This window comes from Zootoca vivipara, chromosome 3 (genome assembly GCF_965207765.1).
Source record: "Zootoca vivipara chromosome 3, rZooViv2.hap1.1, whole genome shotgun sequence".
Taxonomy (NCBI): Eukaryota; Metazoa; Chordata; class Lepidosauria; order Squamata; family Lacertidae; genus Zootoca; species Zootoca vivipara.
Window position 1 is genome coordinate 74,203,528 of NC_142586.1, and position 21,944 is coordinate 74,225,471.

A 21,944-nucleotide genomic window follows, 5' to 3' on the forward strand; every position below is an offset into this window, starting at 1 on the left:
GCACCACATGAGGCTTCCTGCTTCAAAACTTTGCCTTCCAACTTGTGAAGGGTGACAAAACAAGAAGGGAGACAGATGGAGTGTGCTTATCCCTGTAGCCTCCCCAAATCCTGATGAGAACACCTGAAGAGGGCTATAGTTTTTCTTTATTTTCAGATATATTGGAGGCATAATGAAATTTAGCAGGATTATTAAATGATTATGCAACGTCTACGTTTTGGTGTTGCTCTTAAAACAACACTAATGACATTTTAGTGCTGCTTATGATTTGTGTCACTCCCTCAAAGTGATCTTAGAAACCATTAGGAAGTTAATCTACTGGAGGGAGAACAACTGGGTACTCAGTCCTAGTGAAGTACTTCACTAACTCATCCCTCTTAAAATGCCTCACTGCAAGACCCATACTGTACATTGTGGAGTGTTCTGAATATATGCTATTTTTAAAATGAAAAATTACACACATACATACCTTGACCTTGACCAGTCTTTTTGTTGTCTTGATTTTGGCCTCACAGAAGGCCCCTCTATATTTTGCACTCACATCAGTGCCCACTGTCAAATATGGAGGCTCATCAAGGGCCTAGAAGAGAAGAAAAAGGAACACAACTGGCTTTCAATCTATCGCTTGATATTTCAAAAGAGGCAAAATTACTACACTTATAAGAATAATCAATCCACAACTAAATTTCAGTGAAAACTTTTCAATGGGAATAATGAAATTGATAGCCATCTTCAAATATCTAAAGGGCTGACACATGGAAGATGGAACAAGCTTGTTTTAGTCTGCTCTGGAGGGTGGGACCCAAACCAATGGCTTTAATGGCTAAATATCAGGAAGACTTTTCCATCAGTAGGAGTTGTTTCCCAGTGAAATACAGTAGATGCCCTGGGGAGGTGAAGTACTCTACTTTGTATGCAGAGGCTGGATAGCGATTTGCCATGTATGATTTAGTTGAGATTCCTGCATCACGGGGTGTTGGACTAGTTGGCTCTCAGGGTCCCTTCCAATTCTATGATTCTATATTAAACTTTTGAAAAAAGAGTCTTCATATTGTTCTAAGTAAATCATGAATCATGCTCATGATAGTTCTCCATTCATTCAGTTCCCAAGCATTATGCCTGGCAAATTTCATCTCCTTCTATCCTTGATTCCAACTCAGACCTAACCTGCTTAGACCTTGCCTAGACATTGATCACATCAAAAAAATAGCTAAGCCAGTCAATATTAATCTAGATCAGGCATCCCCAAACTTCGGCCCTCCAGATGTTTTGGACTACAATTCCCATCTTCCCCAACCACTGGTCCTGTTAGCTAGGGATCATGGCAGTTGTAGGCCAAAACAGCTAGAGGACCGCAGTTTGGGGATGCCTGATCTAGATCCTACAAAATAAAAAAATCCTTCCAGGAGCACAATAGAGACCAACTATGTTTGTCATTGGTATGAGCTTTCGTGTGCATGCACACTTCTTCAGATACACTGAAACAGAAGTCACCAGACCCTTATATAAAGTGAGATGGTGGGGAGGGGTATTACTCAGAAGGGTGGTGGGAATGGGTGATTGGCTGATAGGTGTGGTAAACCTGTTGACGACTGTTAACGAATGCAATTGGTCTTACATGAAAAAGCAAGGGGTGAGTTGGCTAAAAATAGCTTTATCCTATATAATAATGTCCATGTTGTCCCTGCGTCCAGTTGTCCCGTGTGTCCCTGGGTCACTGCGCATGTGCCCCAGGGATACAGGGATTGGACAGCAGAGACTGCGCGCGCGCACTCTCCCCCCACACTGCCTCCTCCAACCGCCGCTCCCGCCGGGGTGGAGGCCGGCGAAGGCCTCCTCACAACCCTCCCTGGCCGTGAGGAGCGGCGGTTGGAGGAGGCGGGGGGGAGAGTGCGCTTCCTGTCGGCGGCTGGGGGAGAGGAAGGAAGGGTACCTCGGGTTCCTGTCCCCCTGCCGCCGACAGCAAGGACGGGTCCCAGGGTTAAGGAGAAGCGCTGCGCAAGCGCTTCTCCGAACCCTGGGATGTCTGCTTCCTGTCGGCGGCTGCGGGAGAGGAACGGAGAAGGAGAAAGCAGCGCTTTCTCCTCCTCCGTTCCTGTCCCCCTGCCGCCGACAGCAAGGACGGGTCCCAGGGTTCGGAGAAGCGCTGCGCAAGCGCTTCTCCGAACCCTGGGATGTCTGCTTCCTGTCGGCGGCTGCGGAAGAGGAACGAAGAAGGAGAAAGCAGCGCTTTCTCCTCCTCCGTTCCTGTCCCCCTGCCGCCGACAGCAAGGACAGGTCCCAGGGTTCGGAGAAGCGCTGCGCAAGCGCTTCTCCGAACCCTGGGATGTCTGCTTCCTGTCGGCGGCTGCAGGAGAGGAACGGAGAAGGAGAAAGCAGCGCTTTCTCCTCCTCCGTTCCTGTCCCCCTGCCGCCGACAGCAAGGACGGGTCCCAGGGTTCGGAGAAGCGCTGCGCAAGCGCTTCTCCGAACCCCAGGATTCTAGCGCCCGTTATTGAACGGGCTGAAAACCACCAGTCATGTATAATGAGATAAGAATCCAATGTCTCTATTCAGACCAGGTCTCTCCATGAACAAAACAAATGCACAAAACAACAGAGGAGACTGAAGATGGGAAGGAGGCAGGCAGAGATGGGAGAAATGGGGAGAGAGGAGGGGGGGAGAAGGAGCACTTACAGTGGTACCTCGGTTTATGAACACAATTGGTTCCGGAAGTCTGTTCATCAACTGAAGTGTTCATAAACTGAAGCAAACTTTTCCATTGAAAGTAATGGAAAGTGGATTAATCCGTTCCAGATGGGTCCGCGGAGTACTCAACCTGAAGCGTACTTAACCCAAAGCATGGGTGTAATTGGTTCCGGAAGTCTGTTCATAAACTGAAGCGTTTATAAACTGAAGCGACCTTTCCCATTGAAAGTAATGGAAAGTGAATTAATCAGTTCCAGATGCGTCCGCGGCGTTCGTAAACTGAAAATTCGTAAACCGAGGTGTTCATAAACCGAGGTTCCACTGTATTTGAAGAGACAAGCTTGGCTGCACCTGTTTCCTCCTGGCCAACACCCCCACACAAACACCTTTCAAATTTCTCCTCTTTGGCTTAATGGGGGATCAAATATATATGGCTGCCCTGCTGAACCAGCTGTGTGCATGTTGAGAACCTTCTTTTCCTAGAGTGAATAAGAGCTACTCCCCCATTTCCTCTGCCTTTTCTTGCCCTTCCCCCCCCCACTCCCACACCTAGCTATGCACCTGTCTTGCCCCCAGCCGCAATATTTTTCAACAGAAATGGATCTAATGGGACAGTGTGTGCTCATATGTGGTGTCAATAATGAGTGCTGGTGAGGTGGCATCTATGGCTGCTTCCTGTGTGTCTCCAAGCCCCTAACTAACATTAGTGCAGGGATCCAAGGGCAACAATGACAGGGGCAGCACTCAGAGCTCACACAGAGGATGGAGAGGGGGAGAGAGGCGGCAAGACATGCACAAGCACACAAGGAAGAACAAAGAGGAAGGTGCTCCCAGGCTCTTAGGCTGTACTTTATGGGCTGAACTGCAAGCGCTCCTCTCTTCTTCTGCCCAGTGGGGGCAGACGCCATAAATAAACAGCTGGCTCTCAGGCATGAATAAACCAGGCTCGAAGCACTGAACCAGCAGTGAGCCAGACACTTGCCTGTCAGCTTGTGGTATCCCTTCCTGAAGTTAAACTCAGGAGGAGGGAAACTAGTGCAGGTGTAGGCCCTAGATCAGGACCCAACAAGGAAGAGCTCGAGCAGCCTGCTCTGCAGTCTCTGCCTAACTTCTGTTGGTGCAACAGATTCCTCAGTGAACTCCTCAGGGAGCCAATTTCCAAATCTAAACTGCAAAGCAAGCCCCTTCTTTGCTGGGCAAGGGGCTAGACATACAGGGACAGACTGCTGAGGGGCAGATGCTTTAGGCATCATGGGTCACCTCTTTCCCAAACAGTAAAAGTGCAGGCCTCTCGTCACAAATAACTTTTACTTCCTGTATAAGTTTCTTGCTAATTCAAAGCTCACACAATCTTTTAGATTTATTTTTTTAAAATCAGAAAAGCAGTAAGACATGGTGTAAATTTAAAAAGTTGTTTGTTTCCATTACCTAGGAACCTAGAAATATCAGTGCACTTTTTAAATGCACCAATCATTCCCTATCTCTCCTATTTTTCCCCCAAGGAACTGTGTGAATAGGCTGTAAAATTATTTTTCTCAAAAACTATTTGCTCTTTTTTTTTTTTGCATCGGGCTCTTACACTTATCAAGAGCACATAAATATTTCAACAGGCACTAATTCTGCTATCAATGTACTTCCCCTAATAAACTGTAAGATGAATAGATCTGTTTCAGATGAAATCAAGAAATTTGGTGTGTAAAAACCCAGGTATTTTGATATCTTTGTTTGGGCCAATGTCCTTTTTAAAGCTTTTGAGCTTGAAGTATTCTATAAAATATTGAAGTCACACTGTCCAACAAACAGAATTCGATCCAATTTTTAAAAACCAAATTTAAGATTTCTATATACAGGTATTTGGCAAGGAAACCAACCAATCCTAGGCTGTTTACTAGATGTGGGGCTCAGTTTGAACATGAATTTTTTATCCAAGCTTTTATACAGGAAAATGAAACACAGTGCAACATAATCCTTTATAGAATTAATGATATACATTGTGTTGTATAAAATATAGCCTTCCTTGAAACAGGGAATAAAAGGGCCAGTTGTGTGCAGAAAATGGTAACTGCATACAAGTGTTGGGAAATATAGCACAGTGTTATTTACCGGACAATTACATTCTGTCATTTGTGGCTTGCCTTGTGATTACATTTCCCCCCCCCCAACAAAAATCACATTAGATGTGTTAATTAGCATACCTATGGCAGAATATTTTTGTTATCTGCCTGGTAGATTAAAAGAGCTAGGAGTTCACTCATCATAGTGCTCAGCTGTGGCTGCTGGCAATCCTGGCTTTGAAGAACCAGGCATTTTCTAGGCATTATGCAGCTGTGGTGTAAGCAGTGGCATCACAATGTGGGGGCGGTGCGCTCCTGGTGCCATGGCTCCAGGGGTGACAAGGCGGCACCCCACTGCAGCGGCGCAAGCAGCGATTTGGTGGCGGCGCCACTCCTGCGCCATACAGACAGTGCAGGGATCCTCTGCTCACAGCTGCAGCGTCGTACGTAGCGACGCTGCACGTGCGAGCTAGGTAGCGATGCCCCGCTCCCGGGTGCACGTCATGTTTGCAGCTCCGGGTGCCCGAGCAGCTTCCTCATCACTGAGTGTAAGTGCGCAAAGCTATAGAGGGAGGGAAAGAGAAGTGGTGCTTTGCTACTGAGCAGTTTCCCCCAAACCAGTTGCTAGCACACTACAGCCTTCTGTGTAAACAGTTCTGATCAAAGAAGATAATTTAACTATCAATCAATGAAATACATTTCTATACTGCTTCATACCAGAACAGTCTATAAGCTGTTTATAAAAAGACAGGAAATACTACACACACCCTACACCATAATGGAAATTTTCTCTCCTTCCATATCCCACACGTCCTCCCTAAATCTGCTCTGGAGGGTTCAGACATAGACATACCGTGTTTCTCATTAAATAAGAGACCGTCTTATATTTATTTTATTTTCGGGGGTGTCTTATTTTTTTTAATTACCTCCTCTTCCTGCCGCGGCTCGGCGCCCGGAACTGGCTGTTGCTGCTGCTGTGCGCTTTGTCAGCGCTTCAGCAGGGCGCGCTGCTGGGTCCCGCCGTGTCGGGGCTTGGCGCGGTGCACGCTGCGGCTCTTGGCGTGTTTTGCCGCCGGGTCGGGGCTTGGCACGCGCTGCGGCTCTTGTGAGCTCGGCGTGACACACGCTGCTTGGTGTTTTGGAGGGGCAGCAGCATCCGGTTCCGGGTGCTGACAGGCATCTTCCTCTTCCATGGTGCCATCCAGACCTGCTCCCACCACTACGGCTTATTTTTGGGGTATGTCTTATATTTTGTCAATGCATGAAAATCCTGCCATGGCTTATTTTATAGGTACGTCTTATTTTATGAGAAACACGGTAGAATCATAGAATTGGAAGGGATTCTGAGGATCATCTAGCCCACCCTCTGCAATGCAGGAAAATGCAGCAGTCCCATACAGGGATCAAACACTGAAGAAACACTGAAGGAACACCCTAGAACAGTTTTTTTGGGGGGGGGAGGGGAGGTGCAAGAGGAAAGCAAAGGAAAGTTCCACTGCACGGTCAAAAGTTCTTGTGTTAGCGGAACGACACCACTGGCTAACACCCAACAGATCCAAATGGAACAATAAAATCCCAGAAAAGCAAGAACTAAGACATGTATGGTTTTTCTGGGTGGGTTAATATTTTTGCCCAAATAAAAACCATGCCAACTTTGCCTAGCCTTGTGATACAAAATTACACTGTAACAATTGTAGATGTTTCGGACTTATGAAAGTTGTTATATGAGGTTCCAATCCAATCCACCATCAATTTATACCAGCTGGGCTGCTGTGGCGCAACTGACATCCACAAACACTTACACTGTAACCATTACTGAATAGCAGTGCTACTATAGCTAGACTTTATCTCACCTGCACAAGGGAGGTGTGATGTCAGAGCAAAGCACAACACGGTCTTTTGCTGCTGCACTACCCTGTAGACGCCCTGATTCTCCCGGCAGGTGTGGGGGTTTTTTTGGGGGGGAGGGGGCTGCCTGGTCTGGAAGCGGGGCAGCCCCCTCCAAAAAATCCCTAGATATTTTGTTTTGCCGCCCACAACCTAGGTCCCAGGTGCCTCGGGGTTCCTAGTGTTCCCCAGTTTCTAACACTGAATCCTTCTATTCATAGAAGGTAAGCCTGGATCCCACCCATTAGATATATTTGGGAGTGGAGGGAAATGAAAACTAAAGGTGCAAGACACAATATTCTTTGTTAACAGTGTTCTGCTTTAACAACAACAAAAAGATTCTTCTAGTTTAATGAGAATTATTGGCTTTTTAGGAAAGTACTTTTGAGTTCCACGACCATGCAAAAGATTAAGGAACAGCAACAGAAACATTTCATACATAATAAATATAAGACAATTTGTCTCTCCCCCCCTCCCCAAGTAGCATCTACAAAAATATTTTTCAAAATCTTAACTAAAAGGTGTGATTTTGAATATTGAGGGTTATTACCACTACGGTGATCCCAGCCAGCTGAAAGACTCAGCTGGTGAGAAGGAACCCTTCACATTCCAACATGCCAGAAATTGTTTCTGCCAAAGAAATCCCACAAAAAGACACAGTTAAAAATATGTGGCTTAGAGAAAATCAAATGCTGCTAGACACAACAACTATACATTTCATTGAAGTCCAATCAGTCTTTGAATAATTTCAAATGAATTTCATGTGGCTTACAATATGTGTCAAAAACTGGCACTGTGGGATAAACCACGGAGCCTAGGGCTTGCCGATCAGAAGGTCAGCGGTTTGAATCCCCGCGACAGGGTGAGCTCCCGTTGCTCGGTCCCAGCTCCTACCAACCTAGCATTTCGAAAGCACATCAAAGTGCAAGTAGATAAATAGGCGTTTCCGTGTGCTGCTCTGGTTCGCCAGAAGTGGCTTTGTCATGCTGGCCACATGACCTGGAAGCTGTACACCGGCTTCCTCGGCCAATAACGCGAGATGAGCGCCGCAACCCCAGAGTCGGTCACAACTGGACCTAATGGCCAGGGGTCCTTTTACACACTTGCCAACAAACCTAAGAATGCAAACTAAGAAATATATAAACATATTGTCATCTCCAAAGCATTCAAAGAGCTGACATGGTATAACATTTCAGATGACGTATAAGAGACAAGGTGAAACAGGCAACATATCCTCCTGTCATGGCTTAGCAATACATCATGTTTCACACATGCATTCACATTAGGTGTTAATGGGGGGGGGAGTCGCTACTCTTTGATTAAGGCTACACACAGGAATACAACTGGAGATGCACCTCAAAAATGTAATTTTTATATGATGTTATACCAAGGAGTTCAGTCTTGCTGCCAATTTAAGTCTGCCCCAGTACTGTATCTGACTCAATGAAATCCCATTTTGTCTGAAAGATGAACTAAACAGGTGAAATTAGGGGAACCAGAGCAAGCTCATCCCTTACCATCTGCAGCAGGAGAGACTCTCACAAGTTATGCAGAGAGAGGTGACAACTGGAATATGCAGGGGCGTGCCTCACAAATTACAGGTAGGTAGCCATGTTGGTCTGGCAAAATAGAAAAATTCCTTCCTGTAGCACCTTAGAGACCAACAAAGTTTGTCATTGGTATGAGCTTTTGTGTGTGTATCTGAAAAAGTGTGCATGCACATGAAAGCTCATACCAATGACAAACTTAGATGGTCTCTAAGGTGCTACTGGAAGCCATACAAGATGTATCTACTACTAACTGGCCATCTTTCAGCCTTGGGGAAGGAAACTTGATGCCTGAGGCACTCTGAGCACCAGTAAGCATATCACTACTAATTAGCATCCATCAAAGTGAGGAATGTCAACCAAAATGTTGCACATGAAACCTCTCTTTCATTCTATGTACTTTGCACTTACCATGGGTATCTCCCATGGTGGGAAAACTTGGGTCCTACTAGGACTCCAGGTCCCCTTCTCCCCTTTTTGCTGCAGAAAAACCCACCCCACATGCAGCTGAACCTTCATGAGAAGTAAACAACTAGAACTCTGGGAAGTATTCAACTTTTTGTGCAAGCTCAAGGATTAGCACTAGCACAAAGGGATTCTCCCCTCTTCTCCACCTGTGCAGTCTGCAAATCTGCTCTTGAGGGTTGGGGAAACATCCAGAACAGATTTAAGGGGCAAGGCAGGGGACAGTGTTCCATCACACAAGCAGAAACCTTGTTTGTCTATTCCCCCTCTTACCCTCTTCTCCCCCAGTTCTCCTTCTTCAACTGTATCTTTCTTACTGGTAACTATAGCTTACACCAGGCACCCCCAAATTGCAGCCCTCCAGATGTTTTGGCCTACAGCTCCCATGATCCCTAGCTAACAGGACCAGTGGTTGGGGAAGATGGGAATTGTAGTCCAAAACATCTGGAGGGCCGAAGTTTGGGGATGCCTGCTCTAAATGTTAAAGGATGTTTTCAGGTACTTGAGTAACATTTCATGCCAAAGACAAGGGTAGAGAATTCCTGGGACACCCTGAGTGTAATTAATTCAATGTCATGCCACAAAGAAGAAATCGAAGCCACAAGATGTTTCTGCCCATTCAAACTGTTTTCTGCAAAATAATCTTGCTTTGCTGTTAAAAAAGGTCAAGCTTGGAAGTCTTTAGAAAATGCAAACAGGCTTCTTTTTTCACTTCATTAACACAGACTATGAGTAATGTGCCTTTGTCCTTGTACAGTATGAGGTTTGGGTTTCGTCTGAAAGTCAACAAGATTATTTTATTTGGGTTAGAGTGGGGTATGCTATCAATATGCTAGTGACTAGCATGTGTTTTGATTATCCCCAACATATATGCTAGACCTTTCCCTGTCCACCAATGTAAGCCTCCTTCACTTCATCTTGGAGAGTTCTAGTTGAACAGAGATTCTCAGCGACAGGCCCACTGGACTATGCAGAACATCTTGTGGTCTTTGTTCAAAAAAATATAGGAGCAGAGTCCAAAGAGGTGATTGTTGCTATCTAAACTTGGACGTGTACTCCTGGTCCTGGGTGGTCCCTGGCCACTATTAGATGTTATTCAATGCTCCACTGTGGCTTCAGGTGCACAAAGAAGGTTGGGTGGAGATAGTCCTCTTGGGTTCTCAATTAACTTTATGCAAAGGGAGGGAGGATTCCAACAAATTGGCCACTTCTAAGTTCTTTCCCCACACAACCGCAATTGTGCTCCTGGGCCTCTCCCTCTCCTTGTCATCCTGGCTCCAACGTCCATGGCAAGAGCAAGGGAAGTGACCAGCCTGAACTAATTGTGGATTGCATAATCCTATCTATATGTTGAGTAGACTTTAATGTGATCGAAACAAATTACGAAGATACAACAGAAATAATTCTAGACTAAGAACAACTTCACATTACCTTTTCTAACAAAAAACAAGAATGTATCAATAAATATCTACAAAAGTTACTGTTTACTTCAATACAACTTCCACCTCCAAGTATTCTAAAAATTGGTCAAGAAGCAAGAGAAAGTCATTCATAACCGAATGTATTCACACACATGGTTTCTTTCCCTAAAGCAGGCATGTCCAAAGTCCGTTCCGGGGGCATAATCTGGCCCGCTGGTCAGTTTAATCTGGCCCCTGTGGCAGTTTATTTCCTGGGGTAAAAACCGTAACAACTTCAATCCTAAAAGAAGCACAACAACTTTGAGATAAAATCCTTAAAAGCTCAAAAACTTTGGTCTGCCCCCACGGCCCCTCACTTCATCAAATCTGGCCCTCTTTGAAAAAGGTTTGGACACCACAGTGTGGGTGCTTACTCCTCTGTAGCATGGGAAACATCTTAAAACAGGACCGTCAGTACCACTGCATTTTGTACTACTGTTTTCGGCAGTTTTGCCAATTTTTTTGCAACGTTTAGCAATTCCTTCAATTGCAATTCCTTCACAAAGGCACCAATCAAAACATGTTGGAGACAGTGTCCTCAGCACTGTCTATGTAGAATTTCTGGTATCACACTGGGACTCAGATCCTTTTGATGTGTTATATAGAGAGGCTTATTGATCACTGAGATAAAGAGTTGACCGTTGGGACTGAAATGGTAGTACTTACTCAACACAAAGCCACCAAGCCCCACCCCATGTTCCGCTCAAGGAAAAAGTTTAGCACATGGTTATAGTCCAATGTAGATGTAATGATGGCTCCCTACAAACAGGAAACCAGTCTAAGGCATGCTTATAAGACTTACTTGCCTACTTTGGAGCAAATACAGCCCTCTCTTCCTGTACTTGCCTCAACCATGATTTATTTAGCACATCTGTATCACTACTAGCCATGGCCATAAGAACTAGGATTCTCTAAACCAGAATTTGTTCGTAACCCCTGCTCTATATCAAAGTTGATTAGCCTTAACTATGGTTGTCACCAGCCGATGAATCTAAACCCTGTTTAGAGCAAACGAAGGAAGGAAGGAAGGAAGGAAGGAAGGAAGGAAGGAAGGAAGGAAGGAAGGGGGGAAGTCACTCCAGAAAGATAAGGGAAGAAGGAGAATACGCACACATTTCTGAAGCTAGCTCATGGCTTGATAAATCTGCATTGGACCCAAATTGATTTCCTTGAAATAAGTTGAACTTGGAAGTGTCCACCCTTGGTTGGAAAATGATATTTGCTTCTATTACTGATTTACAGCTTGACTATTATATTGTGCAGGTGTGGGAAAACTTTGGCTCTCCAGATGATCTTGAGCTGCAACTACTCTTGGCCAAGCTTGCTGGGGCTGCTGGAAGTTGTACCGGTAGTTCAGCACCAACTAGAGTGCCAAAGGTTCCCCAAACCTGATATGGGAGGGATGAAATAAATATACTCATAATAAGCTCTGGGAATCAAATTCCCCCCCCCCCAAAAAAGTATTTTGATTCAAACATACAGTATCACTGTAATAAAGTGCCCCATAATTCTTAAATAACACTGCTCTCCATGGGAGGGGGGCATGCAGTAAATGAACAGTTTTAATCATCCTGTTTGTGAAAATGGTATATGCAGTTATCAAGCAACATTTAGGATTATTACAACTGATGCAAGTTTATTCACTTTAGGCCTCCATAGATTTATTGTTGTGTGTGCTATGGTTCCTGCTCAGGGCCACAGCAGTGTCTAGCCTCCGTACAATACAGAATAGCTATGAGCCTGGCTCTCTAATAATCTGACAATATGCTGGCATTCTATTTAGCCTAACAATCAGAGTTCTAGAGCCTTTCCAGAGGTTTGGATTTCCAACTTTCCCAAGCTACACTCCTGCTCTCACATGTAACACCCTTCAACTCCTTTCAACTTCCCAAAGCATTTTGAGAAACTGCACCAGATATTTCCAGCTTCCAGAACAAATTAAAAGTAACAGAGAAGGGCCAGCTGCTATGAAGCCACAGCTGTCTTCAACAGAATAGAGGAGCAGGCTTGCTTGATCATCAGTAATTGTGTCTGAGTTGGTCCAGGAACAAATTCTCATGGGTTCCCTCCTTACACAGGTGTTTCCTATGTAAATACCTTCACAGAAGAATAGATAGTAAGCACATTATTTATCTAACTCCCAGTCCCTCCCCCTTGATCTTGGCTCTTAATATATATATTATTTAAATGCATTTCTAAACCACTTAATATTTCAAAAATCTCTAAGCAGTGCACACTATGTAGTACATAAAACATATAAAAGCAAACAAAACAGATATTTGTGTGTTCTCAGCATCCCGTATCTCATACACAAGCACTAACAATCCCATTCTTTCCTCCCATATCTTGCTTGCTAACACACCTACCCAACATTTTTACCATTTGTAGCTAAGCAGCTGGGAGAAGCTGCAAGATGCGACACCATTAAACATTCCATCTTGATTCTACTAGCTGGGTCATTATCATGAAAGACTAAAACAGTTTCAAACAATGAAAGTACATAAAACAATGTCTTTTTGTTTCTCTGCCCTATTAAAAACCTATTTATTAATTAAATTTATACCCCATCCTTCCTCACAACTAAAGATCCCAAGATGACAAACATGGCAGTATTATTATTTTTAGGTTTATTGCCATCCCTTCATGAGAAGCTTCCAGAGTTGGTTACAGCAGTATAAAAGACAGCATTAAAAAACTTTAAAATGCTTGATGTTTATTTCTGTATACGATCTTTCCTTTATTATTTCAAGCTTTAATAAAAAATATTTTTAAAGAAAAATTACAGCCACAACCTGAGTGTGTCCTAAGAGTACACATTACAATTCTCAAAGACCAAGGTCTTCAGCATATTGAGAAAGTGGTAAAACAATGACGGCGCCAGGGGTGGGAATTTTTCCCATGAAAATTTTTCCTTTTCATAATGACTTTTCCCTGGAGGGTAACTATGAGAAGTAAATAACGAGTGGTGAGCAGCACCTCTATCCAGCACCATCCCATGCCACAGGTTCTGTTGCCACATTTGTTCTCCACATTTGTTTTGCTTCAAGATTGGAAAATGGGGGTAGGTTGAATTTCATTCATGAGCCCACTTAACCTGATCTCACACTTTCTCTGCATGCCTTTGTTCTGTGCCTTAGACTACATTTAATAAATATATTGTTCCACAAAAACGTGACAGAATGACACACAAACTGAATCCCCAGAGTGTCTCAAGTATGTGCATCGCTTAACCTCTGCAAGAATCTGCAGTGTTAACTGCATTACTTGCGAACTCAAAATACTATGGGTGATATCAAGCTAGGCAGGTCACTCAAGTTCTTAATGAGTTAGCTGCACAGTGGAAACGGGATTATTAGAGTTGTACAAATGGTTCTAAATATGGTCTTCCTGTAAATTTATGTAGTGGTAATATTACAATACTGCTAGAGATTTCAGTCGAGCAGAACTGTCCCCTACTAAAATTTCTCTACCATTATAATCCTTGCACCACTTGTCCCTCCCTTGTAATATTAGATGACTGTAGCCTAGCTTTCCACCTTGTTCAGTTCTTCCTCTGAAAAGGAAAAAAATATATCTGTCTACTATGAACAAGGAAAGAAGGTATGTACTAGAACTAATCTCTCAGAAGTATTTGCTTCACTCTGGGCCACTAATATAAAGCCCATAAAAGTTCTCTTCACTGCATAAACTTTGTTAGTTAATTTTTATTCTGCTTTCCTACCCAGAGATGCTCAAGGCACCTAATACAGTAGACTAAAAACTTACAACAGAACCAACTTACATTAGAATACCCAAAAGCCACAATTACATCATAAATATATTTGTTGTAAACTACTGGTTTTTAAAAATGAATAGCAATATATATTTTAATCAATAAATAAAGTCAGATTTTGCTACACCTAATCTTATAAGAAGGAATAGCAATGGTGGATATTATCAGTACAAGGGGCCAGTGGAGGTCCATCAGACCCTTCTCCCATGCTTGACCTTACAGAGAGGACTTCCTTTCTCTCCTCCTCACTAGGACTGTTTATTACTCAACATTAACACACCTAGTGAGCTAGATAAAAGAGCTTTGAGAACTTAAAGAAGAAAAGTCACTTGATCCAGGGACAGTCCACATATATTTTGGCCTATTCTGACCTCTTTTTTCTAATGGTGACTGCTCCTGCTCAGGCTACAGAAAAAGCAATTTGATTACAAAAAATTATTCAAATTTAACAGACAAAATGTAACTGATATAATTCCATAGGATGTGTTTGAAAACAGTCCAAATCCAATGATCCCCAGGTGGTAGAGATGTCAGGCACTATCCTGGCACCCAGGCTATTGCAAGCAGATCTTAGGTTTGTCCCAGGAAATTAATCATTTTGCAAAAGGGCTCCTTCCTTTTCCCTTTGTGGAAGGATCAAATTTAAATTAATCCATATTGTGTTTCTGTATCACTAGAAGTACACCTATTAAAGGTGCTTTTCTCCTCCCAATGATATTAATATTTTGCTGCTTTTAGCTGTAAGTTGTTTCAAGAACTTTTCTGTGATTGGAGAGATTCTTCATTAGATCAGGGTATTTTGGAAACAATGTGAATACTTGTTTCTTGTGTGTATTTTATAATATTTGCAAATTCTCCCAGAGTATTTTTTCAGCTTCCCATTAAATATGTCATGTAGTATACCTGTTAATAACTGAACCAGGAGTATCTAAATTTGTGCTACTAACTGAAGGTATGGGTGAAAGCTCTTGAAATTGTACACTTCAAAAGAAGTGTAATTTGTTACAGGCACTTAACGGGTATGAGGGTTTATCTGAGTGGAATAATCTGATGTGAGGGGCGGGGGGTGGAAGAAATACATGACTGGATGACAAGTGCAATATGGGCGAGAGGAAGCCTGTTTCAATCATTACAGACAATTTAAATTGTGCAAAGGCATGTGACAAGGCTGTTCCTTACATATTACACATTGGACCTCCAGTAGTTAACAGACCAAATGACAGAATCAGAGGTTGTGTAGATAGCATAAGCACTGCCAACAATATGGTCACATAAAACATTTACAATAACAAAAAAATTGAAACTAGAAATTGCTTTGAACAATTTAGGGATATAGAGTCATACCTCATGTTACATCCGCTGCGGGTTACATCTTTTCAGGTCACGGACGCGCAGAACCCGGAAGTTACTTCCGGGTTTGGTGCGTCCACATGCGCAAAAGTGCTAAATTGTGCTTTGCGCATGCGCAGAAGCGCCGAATTGCGGCACACATGGCATTTCAGGATGCGACCTTTTTATGTTGCAAACTGCCTCCAGAACGGATCCCGTTCGCAACCAGAGGTACCAATGTACAAGACTAAGTATTGCAGTTATGCTTTCAAATAATCTACCAGTTTTTAAATTAGTGTAATGCAGAATTAAGTTAGCCTCCCACAATGGAACATAATGCTATTAATTTTTCTCTAGGGTTAGAAAAATAACCCTAGAATTCACAGAAAAAACTATGAATTATTCTATTTAATTGAAACTTAATTGAAATAGTGTCCTCATGCTTGCAATTTATGTTTCGTTACATTCTGGTTTAAAGTACCATGTCCACAATACAGGAACTTAGAACAGGAATGTACCTTCATAAAATATTTCCTACAGAGAAGATGGAGTATATTTGCCTTACAACATATTTTATCTGAAATATTACTAAGTATCTTGGATAAACCAAAAGTTATTTGAATCTAGGATGTTCACATGCGATATGATTCTACCTTTTTGTGCATGTATGTTTATCATATAAGAACTACTGGTAAGTGGCCCTGATAGATACAAAAACTTGATAAACTGTACTATCTTAGGTGGAGAATAAAGAGGAAACTGCAAGGTGAGTTATTTTTGAATACCTACAGACACTGCACTTCCTGGCTAAAGCAAATCATGCAAGACAGTTAACCAAACATGAAATCTTTGTAGAAAAGTTATATAACCTGAAAACTGTTATATTCTTTGTACAACAAAACGATCACTATTTATGTGTGCAAGCTTCAGCAAGTGTTTAAATTCATATGGGATATGAATATACTAGCAAGAATCCCACGATGTACCAACAATGGGTATAGAAAAGCTGAAAAATGAACAAGTAGTGTATAAGGTGCTCTGAGAATGGCAAAATGAGTTAATTTTATATTATCAGTACAGTATTATTATTATTTCTCATTTTTTGATTTAATTTATTAGTTCCTTTTTCACAAAAGCAATCTAAAGCAACTTAGAAACCTGGTACATTCATTAAAATGGAGTATAAAAGCCAAAAAAGAATAAGAACCACTATACATACATGAGAGGCCATAAATACCTGAACCACTCCAGACTAAGGACTAGGAAATGTTTTTGCCTGGCACCTAAAGTAGATAGTGATGGTGCCAGGCATGCCTCCCCTGACAGAGCATTCCACAAGTGCGAAGCCACCCTTGAAAAGGCCCATTGTCGTGTTCCCACCCTCTACTCCTTACTCAGAGGACAAACACAGGGTCTGGGTTAGGTCATGTTTTTTAAAAAACTGATCTGAACAATTATTTACAAATTAACTGAATTAATCCGACACATTCAAGAAAAAGAATAATCTTCCGATAATGTTATTATTCTTCAGGGGGCAGGGTAACTACTATTTTGTTAACATACAGATGTTAAGACCATATCAAATGTGAAGTACATTATTATACTTTCAAGCATGTACTTTTTTCTTTGGGCCTAGCCACTTATCATGCCGAATCAGTTTAATACAACCCTGGTGATAGGGTTTTGGCATTATTGCTTTTAAAGAAAAGCATGGGTTAACCCATGATTTGAACCCAGCTAGGATCTTTTCTGTTTCTGGAACTGTATAACCTAGATTTAGAAGCCAATGCATAAAGGACAGACATGGTAGCAACTGGCTTTCGTCTCCATGTTTGCAAGGAATAAAGGAACAAACATTCTAAGAAAATTTGAGTTCCACTTCTCCTAATTGCAATAGTATATAATTTGCACTAGACAGCTTCTTCATCGTTTTAAGTAATGATTTTAAGTTAACTAGGCACTGTACATGATTTCAATGCAAAGGTTCCTGCTCATGATCTAGAGAACATGAGAAAAGAGGGACATGATTGGAGGGATAAAACTTTGCAGTTGTTGAGTGATTTTACACAGAATCAAAAAGAAGAGAAGCTAAACAACAGGGAAAAGAATCAAAGGAATAGAATAGATCAAGAGGGAAATTCTAGAGGAACTTTAAACAATTTATTAAAAGAGGAGCAAATATAAGGACTACAAATGCCCCAAGGGAGAGAAATCAATATATAATCAAGATATAAAAGGTGACAATGAGAATGGTTAAAGATAGCAGTTGCCACGCCAGAGAGAAGAAACACATACCAGAGACCACTACAACTTAAGTGCCCTACTTGCCTGCGAGCAAAGTGACTGTTGTTTATTATTGCCATCAAAGGATAATGTAATATGTTTCACTGCTGAGAAAACAAGTGAATGTTCTGACAGAGAAAGATCTAATTTACAGAAAGCCATTACAGAGCAAAATCCTAAAACCAATCCCAGCAGTGGGTTTTAAGCTTGTGAGACACCAATGAAAGGTCAAAAGAGAAAACTATAGGATCAACCTATCGTACCTGCAAGCCAAGTATAGTACAGATGGGGAACCTCTGCCGCAATGAGGCTGTTTTCCCCCCAACCATGCCCACCTGCCTGGCATCTGATGCAGCAGGTAAAACTATGGCTGCAAAGGAACCACCAGGAGCCTTAGGATGCACTCCTGATGGTTTGTCTGCAATAAGGGCTTAGATTTGGCAGCTTTTAAATCTGACATCAAATTCTAGGCCCACTAATTCTTAGACATGCATGTCGGCCTCTTCTGAGATAACCTGTAGGGTTGATATTTTGGAGGGTGATATTTAATGTTGCACAAGTGGATTTCCCCACCTCCCCGCCCCCACAACCCATCATATCTGCTCTAAAGGTCCTTCAACTCTTCAAAGTAGATTTGGTGGGTGTGCAGGAGGTGGAGGAGATGAAGGAAACGTTTCACTGGTAGACAGCCAGAATTGGATATTACCCAGCAACTTGCAATTTTGTTCCTTTTTCAGTACCCCAAAGAGTTGCAAACCTGTGAATTGTTAGGAAAACATTTGCTATATTTGCATAGCAGTAAGTTTAATGCTAACTTAACCGTATACCATTTACTAAATTATACTGCTCAACTGTTAATTAATTGTGAACATGCTAGGGACCAACTTTGAATGAGACCCTTGGGGTCTCCCTTTGTTTCTTCATTAATTGAAGACATTTACTGCCAGAAGTGGGGTTTGAATGGATTACTCCCTATTAGTTCTGTGTTTGTTACTGATGATTTACAGAGTGAGACTACTAGAATACTGGTCATGCTGGCCTTAGTAGCCAACAAGACTCTGCGGACATTGTAGGTCAGGAACCACCCCACTCCCCCAGCTCAGAATGGAAGTGGTAGCTCATCTTTGTCATACTGTGCTTCAGAGCCACTTGAAGCACTTCTGAAGTACTGTGTAGCTGCAGAGCTAATCTCTTTCCCTCCTCCCCAGCTACAAATTTGAGGGGTTGCCAGAGGGGAGGGGAATGTTCAATGTAGTAAGATAATTTATGGGCCTCTGAAAAGGAAGTTCTCCAGGTTGTTGTTATTACAGGTGGTTATTTAAATGATTGCTTTTCCCCAAGGTTTTTTAGTTATTTTTATCTTATATGTAAGCCACCTTGAGTCCATGTCAGGGAAAAAGGCAGGAGACATGGACTCAAGGTGGCTTACAGACAGGATAAAAATAGTTTAAAAACCTAGGGGAAAACAATAATTTTAAAAAATAAAATAAAAAGGGATTGAATAAATTCAATCAGAGATGTAATGTAATGGAAAGTAGCGCAAACTAAAGAGAATTTAGAAGTCAAGTGATGTGTGGTGATTGGGAAGTTAATTTCTTTTTAAAAAAAATCAGTATCTGTTTGAATGATTTATTTTTTTGTATTGTATTTTAATTATTCAAATAAAGGTTACTTTTAAAAACAAAAAACAAAAAAACAATAATTTTAAAAAATAAACATTAATAGAATTGAAACTATCTATATGATCTATTTAAAACATACAGATAATTACAATAAAAACAGCGTGGCACCAGCCTTTTCTTCAAAAGTGATGACCTGGTAATTCTACACACTATCTGGGTTCATAGGAAGCAGTTATATGGTGTATGAATTTGAAATATCCGCAGCCTCTAAATTTAAACTTAAAGTTTCTCAGATTTGTTCTGCAAAATCTTTACATGCTTCAGCATGTAACAAGACAGTGCTAGTAAATTGCTAACATTGCAAAGGCTGCATTATGCATATATGTTTTAAAACAAAGTAGTCTCACACTATACATGTATTATTTGTGGTATCCCAATGGAAGCCCTAGTCCAGTGGTGGTGAACCTATGGCACGCGTGCCAGAGAGGGAACTCAGAGTGCACTCTGTGGGCAAGTCCGCCGTCACTTCCATGACTTCCATAGTCCACCATAGCTTCCATGCGGGGGGGGGAGGGGGAGAGGGCTTGCGCGCGCCATCCAAAGCCTGCGGTACCAGCGCCTGGTGAGCATCGAGGGGCTGAGCAGGCATTAACTTTTGATGCGCTAGGGCAGGCATCCCCAAACTTCGGCCCTCCAGATGTTTTGAACTACAATTCCCAGCATCTCTGACCACTGGTCCTGTTAGCTAGGGATCATGGGAGTTGTAGGCCAAAACATCTGGAGGGCTGCAGTTTGGGGATGCCTGCGCTAGGGCCTCCTGCCAGTCCGTTTTCCCTAATCGGGAGTAAGCCGCCTTGAGTTCAGCAGGGCTTAACTCCTAGGTCAGTAAGCATATAAAGACGGCAACCTCAGAAGGGGCTGTGAATTTAACAGCAGAAATTCGCTGTATCCATTTTTCCTGATTTGAACTGTATTTATTTTCCCACGGTGATGATTTTCTTGAGTCAAACTGAGAGTACTCCTAAACATTTTTTTAGAAAAAAAGACTGAGTTATATCATAAAATTATATATCAATGGAAAGATAATTTAATGAAGAATGTAATACAATAACTTTCATGAAGGATTATTAATTACAACAGCAGTCATAAAGAAGAAACGTGAAACACACAAAATGAGCTATGTAGGTTAAATTGCCGGGTTGGCACTTTACGATAAATAAGTGGGTTTTGGGTTGCAGTTTGGGCACTCGGTCTCTAAAAGGTTCGCCATCACTGCCCTAGTCTGAACTATGCTGGGACAAAATATGTTTCAAGGAAACACGAATATGCAAAATAACTGCATCCATATTCAAATTCAGTTGTTTTTGTCCTAGGGAAAATGACACTTCCAAGAAGAAAGTGTTAGCATATCGTTGTCCAAATATAAAGGGAAAATAAGGCACAAAAACATTTCCCTGGTTTTGTATTTTATGATAATCTATCATTTTGTTTAAATTCACAGACAAGATACCTGCTACATCTGTCACTCTGGATTCTCTTGCTAAGTTCCAAACATTACTAATACATTTTCCCCTTCTGACCAGAAGATAGAAATGATGAGAGATGGGGTCTAACACTTCCTGAACACTTCCTGAAGGACTATTATATTTCTTTATATATATATTTAAAAATCCACACAACACCAAAACAATGTCTCTTATTTAACTGGGATAAACCCCACATTTTCTTTCACGCATTTGCCTATTTCTTGTTAGTTTCTTCTGTAGAATCAAAAATACGGTACAACTTCTCTACTCAACCCTTTAACAATTTGGAATTTTAAAAGAAGTTTAATAACTCACTTTTCCTATAAACTAAACTTACTCTTTTGACTCCAGAATTGTCCTCATGGGAGTTCCACTCACACAAGAGAAAGAGGGCAGGGTGGCAATTGTCACAAATTCTTCCTCCCCTCTGCAGCCACCTGCAGTGTTAGAAACTCAGCTAATCTCCAAATGGCACATCTTAAACCTAGGTTATGGTGCTACAACATTTCGTCTAAGCACCATTTTTTTTGCAATGAAATTTATATTATTATTATTATTATTATTATTATTATTCATTTCTACATCACTCTATGTTTTAAAGAAAAAAATCTCAAAGCAGTTTACAACACATTAAAACATCAAATTAAAAAATCCAGAATAAAACAAAATCAAGCTTCCAAGAAAATATTTCAGATCCTTCTCTAAGTGATATTTTGCTTTCCCCATATTTATTTACCGACTTAATTTACATAGCTGCCCCATAGCAGAAATACTCTAGGAAGCCAGAGTCGTGTAGTGGTTAGTGTGTTGGACTAGGACATGGGAATTCAGGGTTCAAATCCCCACTCAGTCATGCAGCTCACTAGGTGACCTTGGGCCAGCCACTATTTCTTGACCATTTAAGGCAAAATAATTATAACTGGGGATCCCTATCCTAATGTACACAGTCAACAAGGTTCCAAACATTACAAAGTTTATTTAAAGAGCATCAAAAAATTGGCTTTGGGAAAGAGAAATCTAAATTACAGGAGTTGTTACTGGAAAACACCGTTAAACCATTATCAAAGATCTACAAATTTCTTTTGGAATGGGAGCTGAAGGACGAAGAAATTAAATGTGTCATGGTTAAATGGGCCCAGGATCTAGGGAGGCCAATTTATAAAGCCCAATGAGATAAATTATGGAGAGTTACAATGAAGTTTACGGCCTGTGCTAGAATAAAAGAAAATATGTTTAAAATGGTTTACAGGTGGCACCTAACACCAGAAAGGATGTCCAAAATATATAAAAATGAAGAAAAAAATTGTTGGA

General features: G+C 41.7%; 1 protein-coding gene across 10 annotated transcripts in view; it reads right to left on the reverse strand.

Annotated features, from left to right (window-relative positions):
- The window catches only part of ARID4B (AT-rich interaction domain 4B), an 88,228-nt gene that overhangs the window by 58,127 nt on the left and 8,157 nt on the right, over positions 1 to 21,944 (reverse strand). For all 10 annotated transcript variants that reach the window (XM_035108414.3, XM_060272856.2, XM_035108413.3 and 7 more), the window contains exon 3: positions 470 to 580. In XM_035108414.3, the coding sequence (XP_034964305.3) occupies positions 470 to 580 (111 nt within the window). The remainder of the gene's footprint in view (positions 1 to 469; positions 581 to 21,944) is intronic.